The 12232-nt window shown below is 42.3% G+C and overlaps 2 protein-coding genes across 3 annotated transcripts in view; both read right to left on the reverse strand.

Annotated features, from left to right (window-relative positions):
* Nucleotides 1-10410, reverse strand: part of pxk (PX domain containing serine/threonine kinase) — a 96839-nt gene extending 86429 nt beyond the window's left edge. Inside the window, exons 1-4 of one of the 2 annotated variants that reach the window (XM_065004605.1) lie at nucleotides 10019-10407; nucleotides 3153-3203; nucleotides 2862-2909; nucleotides 1826-2012 (exon numbers count right to left, since the gene is read on the reverse strand). In XM_065004605.1, coding sequence (XP_064860677.1) covers nucleotides 1826-2012; nucleotides 2862-2909; nucleotides 3153-3203; nucleotides 10019-10120 — 388 coding nt within the window. In that variant the 5' untranslated portion in view covers nucleotides 10121-10407. Of the gene's footprint in view, nucleotides 1-1825; nucleotides 2013-2861; nucleotides 2910-3152; nucleotides 3204-10018 lie in introns of both variants that reach the window. The other variant, XM_065004606.1, reaches the window with a different exon arrangement.
* Nucleotides 10411-10902: 492 nt separating this feature from the next.
* On the reverse strand, nucleotides 10903-12207 carry LOC115124325 (hydroxyacyl-thioester dehydratase type 2, mitochondrial). The gene has a single exon (XM_029653738.2). The coding sequence runs from the start codon at nucleotides 12205-12207 to the stop codon at nucleotides 11677-11679; it is 531 nt and encodes a 176-aa protein (XP_029509598.1). The 3' UTR covers nucleotides 10903-11676.
* Nucleotides 12208-12232: the final 25 nt, after the last annotated feature.

The following is a 12232-nucleotide window of genomic DNA, read 5'->3' on the forward strand; positions in this document are numbered from 1 at the left end:
GGAGGCCCCGGTGCACAACTGAGCAAGAGGACAAGTACATTAAAGTGTCTAGTTTGAGAAACAGACGCCACACAAGCCCTCAACTGGCAGCTTCATTAAATAGTACCCGCAAAACACCAGTCTCAACGTCAACAGTGAAGAGGTGACTCCGGGATGCAGGCCTTCTAGACAGAGTTCCTCTGTTCAGTGTCTGTGTTCTTTTGCCTTAATCTTTTCTTTTTATTGACCAATCTGAGATATGGCATAGAAGAAGGCCAGCATCCCAGAGTCGCCTCTTCACTGTTGACGTTGAGACTGGTGTTTTGCGGATCCTATTAATATGAATTACCGTATTCTAAAATGTGATTTCTGTTCTTCTGATCAACGTAGGTGGACGCCCTAATCAGGTTACGCACCCAATGGATATGGGTCTGGTACATTTCTCAAATGTCCGGTAAAATTAAAATGCTTATGTCCAACACCACATTTTCCTAACTGACACCCTGTATCACATCCATGCTAGACACGCCCACCAAACCCTGTATCACACCCATGCTAGACACGCCCACCAAACCCTGTATCACACCCATGCTAGACACGCCCACCAAACCCTGTATCACACCCATGCTAGACACGCCCACCAAACCCTGTATCACACCCATGCTAGACACGCCCACCAAACCCTGTATCACACCCATGCTAGACACGCCCACCAAACCCTGTATCACACCCATGCTAGACACGCCCACCAAACCCTGTATCACACCCATGCTAGACACGCCCACCAAACCCTGTATCACACCCATGCTAGACACGCCCACCAAACCCTGTATCACACCCATGCTAGACACACCCACCAAACCCTGTATCACACCCATGCTAGACACGCCCACCAAACCCTGTATCACACCCATGCTAGACACGCCCATCAAACCCTGTATCACACCCATGCTAGACACGCCCACCAAACCCTGTATCACACCCAAGACACGCCCACCAAACCCTGTATCACACCCATGCTAGACACGCCCACCAAACCCTGTATCACACCCATGCTAGACACGCCCACCAAACCCTGTATCACACCCATGCTAGACACGCCCACCAAACCCTGTATCACACCCATGCTAGACACGCCCACCAAACCCTGTATCACACCCATGCTAGACACGCCCACCAAACCCTGTATCACACCCATGCTAGACACACCCACCAAACCCTGTATCACACCCATGCTAGACACGCCCACCAAACCCTGTATCACACCCATGCTAGACACGCCCATCAAACCCTGTATCACACCCATGCTAGACACGCCCACCAAACCCTGTATCACACCCATGCTAGACACGCCCACCAAACCCTGTATCACACCCATGCTAGACACGCCCACCAAACCCTGTATCACACCCATGCTAGACACGCACATCAAACCCTGTATCACACCCATGCTAGACACGCACATCAAACCCTGTATCACACCCATGCTAGACACGCACATCAAACCCTATATCACACCCATGCTAGACACACCCACCAAACCCTGTATCACACCCATGCTAGACACGCCCACCAAACCCTGTATCACACCCATGCTAGACACGCCCACCAAACCCTGTATCACACCCATGCTAGACACACCCACCAAACCCTGTATCACACCCATGTTAGACACGCCCACCAAACCCTGTATCACACCCATGCTAGACACGCCCACCAAACCCTGTATCACACCCATGCTAGACACACCCACCAAACCCTGTATCACACCCATGCTAGACACACCCACCAAACCCTGTATCACACCCATGTTAGACACACCCACCAACCCTAAGAGTTCACACACCTGTGTAGTTGGCAGAGTAGTTGTTGGTGTCGAGGAACTTCTTGACCAGTTGGCAGGTGGCTAGGATGTGATGCTGAGTAATAAAGTCTAGATAGACCTGTAGTCCTCTCTGTCTCTCTGCTATGAACTCCCTGTCCATGTTACCTAGCAACTTCTTAGGTGGTAGAGGCAGGCTGACGCCAGAGACCTGGGGGACGAGGTTGAATAGAGGGATGGGGGGTAGCAAGAATGAGTGGGAGAGAGAATGAGTGGGAGAGCAAGAGAGAGAGAGAATGAGGAGGACAGCGAGAGGGGAGAGAGAGAACGAGAGAGAATGAGATAGATAAAGAGATAAAGAGAGAAAGAACGAGTTGACACATAGGAATGTAGGGTTCACAGAATGGATAATGGTCAGGAAATGAGCTGGTAAAACCTCAGCAGAAACCTCAGCTTCCTTTTAACGACGGCTTCTCAAAAATGTGTAATGACCAACAAAGAATACTCAGTATGAACACATCGCCTTCATAAAAACACAAAGTTTGCTTCCCAAATGGCACCCCATTCCCATTGGGTGCTGGTCCAAAGTAGTGAGCTATGTAGGGAATAGGGTGCTGTTCCAAAGTAGAGAGCTATGTAGGGAATAGGGTGCTGGTCCAAAGTAGTGAGCTATGTAGGGAATAGGGTGATGTTCCAAAGTAGAGAGCTATGTAGGGAATAGGGTGCTGGTCCAAAGTAGTGAGCTATGTAGGGAATAGGGTGCTGTTCCAAAGTAGAGAGCTATGTAGGGAATAGGGTGCTGGTCCAAAGTAGTGAGCTATGTAGGGAATAGGGTGCTGGTCCAAAGTAGTGAGCTATGTAGGGAATAGGGTGCTGGTCCAAAGTAGTGAGCTATGTAGGGAATAGGGTGCTGGTCCAAAGTAGTGAGCTATGTAGGGAATAGGGTGCTGGTCCAAAGTAGTGATCTATGTAGGGAATAGGGTGCCATTTGGGACCCAGACAGATGTGGGAAAAGGCACTTGTGACCTCTTTGTACCGGTGGAAGTCAAGCCGCACTTACCAACAAACTGCTATTCAACATATCAAAGTCGCTGTATCGCTTTATGACCTGCAACAATAAGAAACAGGTTGAATTGTGGGAAGAAAAAAAACAACCAAAGGCTTCTTTCTTGAGGTTGAGAGAGAGCTCAGTTAAAAATTTTTTTTAAAAGGTGAAAATAGATTTCTAATCTTATTTACAGTACAACATGAAAATATGTTATGTTGAAGAACAAAAAGTCTAATTGAGCCCGATAGTTTGAGGTAAGGTTGAGGTTTAAAGTAGGCTAAAAAAATATATATTCTTATTTACCTGCCAACTGTTTTCTGTACACACACCCCTTTGTACTCGAATGATGTATTCCTGGACAGGAAATGAAAAAGGAACAGGAAATGATTATTTGTGATATGACTTATCAAAGCCATTCATCTCATATGTAGAGCCTAGATTATATATATATATATATACACAGTTTAAATCAGAAGTATACATACACTTTAGCCAAATACATTTCAACTCAGTTTTTCACAATTCCTGACATTTAATCCTAGTAAAAATGGCCTGTTTTAGGTCAGTTAGGATCACCACTTTATTTTAAGAATGTGAAATGTCAGAATAATATTAGAGAGAAGGATTTATTTCAGCTTTTATTTCTTTCATCACATTGCCAGTGGGTCAGAAGTTTGCATACACTCAATTAGTATTTGGTAGCATTGCCATTAAATTGTTTAACTTGGGTCAAATGTTTTGGGTAGCCTTCCACAAGCTTCCCACAATAAGTTGGGTGAATTTTGGCCTATTTCTCTTGACAAAGCTGGTGTAACCGAGTCAGGTTTCTAGGCCTCCTTGCTCACACATGCTTTTTCAGTTCTGCCCCAAAAAAATCCTATGGGATTGAGGTCAGGGCCTTGTGATGGACACGCCAATACATTGACTTTGTTGTCCTTAAGCCATTTTGCCACAACTTTGGAAGTATGCTTGGGGTCATTGTCCATTTGGAAGACCCATTTGTGACCAAGCTTTAACTTCCTGACTGATGTCTTGAGATGTTGCTTCAATATATCCACATAATTTTCCTTTCTCATTATGCCATCTATTTTGTAAAGTGCACCAGTCCCTTCTGCAGCAAAGCACCACCACAACATGACGCTGCCACCCCCGTGCTTCACGGTTGGGATGATGTTCTTCGGCTTGCAAGCCTCCCCCTTTTTCCTCCAAACATAACGATGGTGATTATGGCCAAACAGTTCTATTTTTATTTCATCAGACCAAAGGACATTAATCCAAAAGGTATGTGCCGTTGTAAACCGTAGTCTGGCTTTTTTATGGCGGTTTTGGAACAGTGGCTTCTTCCTTGCTAAGCGGCCTTTCAGGTTATGTCGATACAGGACTCGTTTTACTGTGGATATAGATAGTTTTGTACCGGTTTCCTTCAGCATCTTCACAAGGTCCTTTGCTGTTGTTCTAGGATTGATTTGCACTTTTCGCACCAAAGTACGTTCATCTCTAGGAGACAGAAATGTCAGAGCTCCTTCCTGAGCGGTATGACGGCTGCGTGGTCCCATTGTGTTTATACTTGCGTACTATTGTTTGTACAGATGAAAGTGGTACCTTCAGGCATTTGGAAATTGCTCCCAAGGATGAACCAGACTTGTAGAGGTCTACAATTAATTTTTCTGAGGTCTTGGCTGATTTCTTTAGATTTTCACATGATGTCAAGCAAATAGGCTCTGAGTTTGAAGGTAGGCCTTGAAATACATCCACAGGTCCACCTCCAATTGACTCAAATTATGTCAATTAGCCTAAAGCCAGCTTATAAAGCCATGACATCATTTTCTGGAATTTTCCAAGCTGTTTAAAGGCAGTCAACTTAGTGTAAACTTCTGACCCACTAGAATTGTGATATAGTGAATTATAAGTTAAATAATATGTCTGTAAACAATTGTTGGAAAAATTATTTGTGTCAGTCATGCACAAAGTAGATGTCCTAACCAACTTGCCAAAACTATAGTTTGTTAACAAGACATTTGTGGAGTGGTTGAAAAACAGGTTTTGATGACTCCAACCTAAGTGTATGTAAACTTGCGACTTCAACTGTATATACATATATACACACAGAGCTCCAACAGTACTGGGACAGTGACACACAAGTTGTTGTTTTGACTCTGTACGCCAGCACCAATCTCACACCCCCAAGACATGCTAACCTCTCACCATTACAATAACAGGGGAGGTTAGCATGTTATATCATACCCCCAAGACATGCTAACCTCTCACCATTACAATAACAGGGGAGGTTAGCATTTTATATCATACCCCCAAGACATGCTAACCTCTCACCATTACAATAACAGGGGAGGTTAGCATTTTATATCATAACCCCAAGACATGCTAACCTCTCACCATTACAATAACAGGGGAGGTTATAGCATTGTTGGGGAAGTATGATATTTGTGTTTCTCTAACTTTCTGAAGCATCATTATTCACACGTCATTCGGGATTAGCCGTAATCATGGTAGCATCCACATTAATGTAGAAATGTTACGAAACATATTCTATTCTCAAGCATTTCGCTACACTCGCATTAACATCTGCTAACCATGTGTATGTGACAAATACAATTTGATTTGATTTGATTAACAATAAAAGTGAATCCAAAAATGACACAATAGATAATTTACCATTAATTTATATTATGCACAAAATAATCTAAAACACAACCAAAACAAACAGCAAATTCATCCATAAAGTTTATAGAGTCACAAGCTTGATCTATTCAGTCCTTCACTAAAAGCTTGATCTATTCAGTCCTTCACTAAAAGCTTGATCTATTCAGTCCTTCACTAAAAGCTTGATCTATTCAGTCCTTCACTAAAAGCTTGATCTATTCAGTCCTTCACTAAAGCTTGATCTATTCAGTCCTTCACTAAAAGCTTGATCTATTCAGTCCTTCACTAAAAGCTTGATCTATTCAGTCCTTCACTAAAAGCTTGATCTATTCAGTCCTTCACTAAAAGCTTGATCTATTCAGTCCTTCACTAAAAGCTTGATCTATTCAGTCCTTCACTAAAAGCTTGATCTATTCAGTCCTTCACTAAAAGCTTGATCTATTCAGTCCTTCAAAAAAAGCTTGATCTATTCAGTACTTCACTAAAAGCTTGATCTATTCAGTCCTTCACTAAAAGCTTGATCTATTCAGTCCTTCACTAAAAGCTTGATATATTCAGTCCTTCACTAAAAGCTTGATCTATTCAGTCCTTCACTAAAAGCTTGATCTAGTCAGTCCTTCACTAAAAGCTTGATCTATTCAGTCCTTCACTAAAAGCTTGATCTATTCAGTCCTTCACTAAAAGCTTGATCTATTCAGTCCTTCACTAAAAGCTTGATCTAGTCAGTCCTTCACTAAAAGCTTGATCTATTCAGTCCTTCACTAAAAGCTTGATCTATTCAGTCCTTCACTAAAAGCTTGATCTATTCAGTCCTTCACTAAAGGCTTGATCTATTCAGTCCTTCACTAAAAGCTTGATCTATTCAGTCAGTCCTTCACTAAAAGCTTGATCCATTCAGTCAGTCCTTCACTAAAAGCTTGATCTATTCAGTCTTTCACTAAAAGCTTGATCTATTCAGTCAGTCCTTCACTAAAAGCTTGATCTATTCAGTCAGTCCTTCACTAAAAGCTTGATCTATTCAGTCCTTCACTAAAAGCTTGATCTAGTCAGTACTTCACTAAAGGCTTGATCTATTCAGTCCTTCACTAAAAGCTTGATCTATTCAGTCAGTCCTTCACTAAAAGCTTGATCTATTCAGTCAGTCCTTCACTAAAAGCTTGATCTATTCAGTCCTTCACTAAAAGCTTGATCTAGTCAGTCCTTCACTAAAAGCTTGATCTAGTCAGTCCTTCACTAAAAGCTTGATCTAGTCAGTCCTTCACTAAAAGCTTGATCTAGTCAGTCCTTCACTAAAAGCTTGATCTAGTCAGTCCTTCACTAAAAGCTTGATCTATTCAGTCCTTCACTAAAAGCTTGATCTATTCAGTCCTTCACTAAAAGCTTGATCTATTCAGTCCTTCACTAAAAGCTTGATCTAGTCAGTCCTTCACTAAAGGCTTGATCTATTCAGTCCTTCACTAAATCCTCCTCCTGGAGACAAAGGCTTACTGAACTGATGACCTACTTTTCTAGAAGAGATGAAAAAAGATCATTATTAGAAATTATTTATTGATAGGGCCTACTTTCTCCTAGCCTGGATCCATCAGGAAATTATTTATTGATAGGGTCTACTTTCTCCTAGCCTGGATCCATCAGGAAATTATTTATTGATAGGGTCTACTTTCTCCTAGCCTGGATCCATCAGGAAATTATTTATTGATAGGGTCTACTTTCTCCTAGCCTGGATCCATCAGGAAATTATTATGAATGATTTTCACTTCATCAAACTTCATGAGGAAACAGAAGGATTGTGTTAGGATCCAGGAGTAACTTTCCCGGCCTTGTGTGAGGCATGGTTAAGATCAACTTGCCGTCATCTCCTTGTCATGCCCGTCTCACGTGATTCCTCCGTGATGACGTTACTCCCACACTCAAAAAAAACAACAACACAGAAGACCGGGATAAAAGGAGACGACATAGAACAAGAAATACTAGAAGGGGTAAAGCCTCTCGGGAACATGGCAAGACTGTTCTAGTAGTTATATTTCGATAGGAGAGGACACAGTGGTCAGCAATCCTTCATCCGTCTCGACAACGTTTCACTCCAGTCACAATGTTCTATGATAGTATGTATTTGTCACTGCATATTAAGTTAACCAGGGACATATTCATCGAGCAGTAGGCGTGCAGATCTGAAATCAGTGTTGCCTTTCAGATCAATAACGAAGAAGATTACATGGAGAGGGGAGACCTGATCCTAGATCAACACTTCTACTCTGATACCTAGTATTCAAATAGCGTTCCCCCAAAATCATTCACTGCAACTGAAGGCTAACACTATAGGCCTGAGTGGGTCGTACTGTGCATACGTCTCAAAATGGCACCCTATTCCCTATGTAGTTGCACTACTTTTGACCAGATCCCCATAGGGACCTGGACAAAAGTAGGGTACTATATAGGGTGTCATTTGGGACACATCTAAGGTCTGACAGGGTGACATGGTAGTACAGTAGCTGGAATAACACAAGCCAAGGGTCCAAAGGTCTGGTTTAAACCTCACCAGGATAATCCACTGCGGGCCACTTAAACACCACTGAGCCTAAGCTATATGCCACTCACATAAACATTATTGTTCAATGTGCTAAAGGTGATACATTCAGGCTGGCGGCAAACTGTGGTCCATCCCAGTTTAAAACAACCACACCTGAGTGTATAATGAAGTCTCTTTTTTATTGACATTCAAATTCACATCAGATACGTCATGCCCATAGAGGGCACCTGCCTGTTAGAAAAGAAAAAAAAACGACGTAAAAATACAATTCTGTAATAATTACCAGCCATCTAGCAGTTTTATATAGTTGGCTTTAGCTAGCCCAGATAGGTTTCCGATCAACTAAGTTAGAGTAGCTAGCTTGTCTAACTATATTAGGTGGCATGCCTGCTGGTAAGGTTGGTAGACTTCAGAAACGCAAGCAATAACTGTACTGAATAAGACTCACATTCCTTTCAATCTTTTACCCAGATTTTAGTAGAGACGCAGAGAAACAGTTTATTCTACCCAGATTTTAGTAGAGACGCAGAGAAACAGTTTATTCTACCCAGATTTTAGTAGAGACGCAGAGAAACAGTTTATTCTACCCAGATTTTAGTAGAGACGCAGAGAAACAGTTTATTCTACCCAGTTTATTCTACCCAGATTTTAGTAGAGACGCAGATTTTAGTAGAGAGAGAAACAGTTTATTCTACCCAGATTTTAGTAGAGACGCAGAGAAACAGTTTATTCTACCCAGATTTTAGTAGAGACGCAGAGAAACAGTTTATTCTACCCAGATTTTAGTAGAGACGCAGAGAAACAGTTTATTCTACCCAGATTTTTTAGCAGAGATGAAGATAACGTTTATTTTATCCAGATTTTTATTTTTTTTAATACACCAGTCAGGACAGAGACAGCTCAAGAGCAGAGGAGGCTGGTGGGAGGGGCTATTGGACAGGCTCGTATTAAATGGAACGGTGTCAAACGTGGTTTCCAAATGTTTAACACCTTCCATTGCAATGCGGCTGTCCACCTACAGCTCCTCCCACCAGCCTCCTCTGCTCATTAGGTAGAAGATAAGCAGATAAAACAATGATTATGGCTCTAGATTGGTCTTTGAAAAATGAGAAATAAAAATGCTAACCACAAATTCATCGGATTGTAGAAAACTAGATAAAAGGGCGTCATTAGCAATTAACCCTTAAAAGTACCAAGCCATTCTCACGTACTTTGTGCCCCCAAAACTATTTATTTGGGGTGCACGACGGCCCTGATTCAAATCCATACGATCTAGTTAGCCATGTAGGCTACCTTAAGTTATCATTGCACCCTGACTTTACCCAAACACAATATGTGGCGTTTTGTCTACCAGTAACGTTATTTACACAGTTTGGCAGTGTTTATTGTGGAAAGACTCAACAAAATGACTGTAAAAAGGAAACCTCTCAACCATCAACATGACTATTTAGCAAAAGCCCCCCCACACACACACACCTTTTATACGTGATACATTACATTTTAGTTAGGGTTTAGCTAACAGCTGTCATTATCTAAAAAGACAAGAACAAAAATAGTTATTAGGGGAGTTAAAACGTTTACTCGTTTTTAACTCTTTAAAACGGTAACCTATTTCCGTAATGACTTTATACCCCTGAGCTAAACTAGCTACAGTAGCTATTGAATAGTTAGCAGCTGAGCTAACTATCCAGCTGACTGTCAAAATGTCAACAGCAGCCGTTTCATTAACAACGAACTGGTTGATCAACACTTTCCAAACACGTCGTTACAACAAAACACTAAACAACCGTTAAAAAAAGTGTTAAAAGATCAACAACGAAACTGGGTTTATTTTAATATATATTATTTATTTTTTTAATAGAAGATGGTCTGACGTCCATAAATAAACTGTTTGTTTGTTAATCTTCACCGTGATAAATTGAGTTAGGTAACTACTTCCTACGGTTTGTGTCCACTTGCCCGGTCGAAGCAGACTCACCGTGTGAGATTGTAGATTTTGGCTGGCCTCGATCAGTGCTGTAAGGGCCACCGTATCATCCAATAGTACCCTTCCCGGGGACTGCTTCTCCAAAAACGCCATCCCGGTGCCCCAGATCACTAACGAACCAAACGATAAAACACCTTCCGGTGTGAAACCAAAGCAGATGGACGTGAAGTCAAACTAGCCGATTAGATAGCAGAGTATTTTAGTTAGAAATGAGGACAGGAAGGGCAGGGTTGACACTTGACAGAATAGATTCCCCCCCGACCTCCTACATTTGCTTACAGCTGCACTGGGGTCACACAGACTTCCTGTTTAGATTAAAACAAGGACTGAGCCAACGCGAGATATGAATAGTAAAAACCTACCTCAATACAAGGATGAGACGACTGAAAAAACGAGAAGTAGTTCGATCTTCTCAGTGAAACAGTTGGGATAATGGGACCATTTGGAGTACAACACATTTCTCAAGACATACTTTCTTGCATCGACACTGCTGTTTGAATCTGAACAGGAAATCTGTCGGACCCTAGTGCAGCTGTACACTAGCGTAGGAATCTATTCTGGCTAGGTTGACACAGGCTGGCTGTGTCATCAGACCAAGTTCAGGATTGGTAATGGGTGCTCGTAACTAATACATAGCTGCCCTGCAGATACCCGCCCCCAGTCCAGGGGTGGAGACAGCCAGATGGTCGGTTTGTTTCATTTCACAAAACAGGTTTGGCCATACATTTGATAATCGGATTAGGAAATACATTTCGAATAAGTACAACAATTGGGTTTGAAAGATCTATGAAGTGTATGTCCATGTGTGATTATTCACTATAATTGTGTTTATATTTATCACTAAAGAAACAATACAACATCCATAGTAGGCAACCTAGAAAATGCTTAGATGACATTTATTAGGAATTCAGATGTGCCTTATATACATTGACCGAGGTCTTTATTATGTCATTTATTTACAAACCAGCTAAGAAGGATCTTTGATCAAACAAAAGTAGCCTCAAATTCAATAAATCATCATTTAAACTAAGAACATTATACGCAATTATTTGTAATACAAGAGCACAAGACCATGTAACGCTTATTTGAAAATTATGAGCAAAACAAGGATTATTCCAGTGCCACTGATTTAGCAGGCATTTGTCAGAAGATGCTTCGGAGGCAGTCCCACAACAAGACACTACCTCTGAGCTGTTCCTAGAGGGGTGTGAGACGGATAGATTGTCTATCACACAGGTACTCAAGCCATACAAACATAAAAGGATCTCCAAAAAGCCAGTTAAACAAAAGTACAGGTTTGCAGTACAACATATTTTAAATCCCTGCCGCCAGAACCAAATCTCACGTTAGCTCAAGTCTGTCATGTCAAGAGAGACTACAAATTTTTCACCAACTAGCCTCAAATCCAGTCTGTTTGTGCTAACATTCCACCCATTCTCTGTTTGGCATAACAAGGAGTAGAATGTTAGCACAAACAGACTGGATTTGAGGCTAGTTGGTGGATATATTGTAGCCTCAAATCCAGTCCGTTTGTGCTAACATTCCACCCATTCTCTGTTTGGCATAACAAGGAGTAGAACACAAACAGACTGGATTTGAGGCTACAATATTCCCTCCAACTGTCATCATCATCATCCTCATCATCATCCTCACGCCCTTGGTTGCTGATCCTCTGGCATCATGATCATGACCTCCCCCTCCATGACCACTTTATCTTTGACGGAGCAGGTCACTGCGATGAAGGCGAAGGACATCTTGATCTTCTTCACCTCGGCTTCAGCCAGAACCTCCTCCCCGATGTACAGAGGCGCCGGGAACCTGATTTCCTGGTACAGGAAGATACAGCCGCTCCCCGGCATCTTGGTCCCCAGAATGGCCGAGATCAGTCCGTTTATCAGCACGCCGTGGACGATGGGCGTCTCGAACGACGTGGTCTTGGCATAGGTCGGGTCCAGGTGAATGGGGTTTACGTCGCCGGTGAGCTCGGCGAAGACCGCCACGTCCCTGGCGCTGAAGGCCTTGGTGAGAGAGGCTCGCTCCCCGACATGGAGGTGACGTGGCTGGGGTAATGTAACCAACGGCAGGGGGCCCCTGGCCCTTTGAATGCAGTTAAGAGCTGCATAGTTGAAATTAGAGCACAAATGTTGTTTACTAAAGACATTTCTGAAAATGAAGTTCATTCTAGGTATTGTTTTGTCTTCAGTG

This window comes from Oncorhynchus nerka, linkage group LG2, assembly GCF_034236695.1.
Source record: "Oncorhynchus nerka isolate Pitt River linkage group LG2, Oner_Uvic_2.0, whole genome shotgun sequence".
NCBI classification, from domain to species: Eukaryota; Metazoa; Chordata; class Actinopteri; order Salmoniformes; family Salmonidae; genus Oncorhynchus; species Oncorhynchus nerka.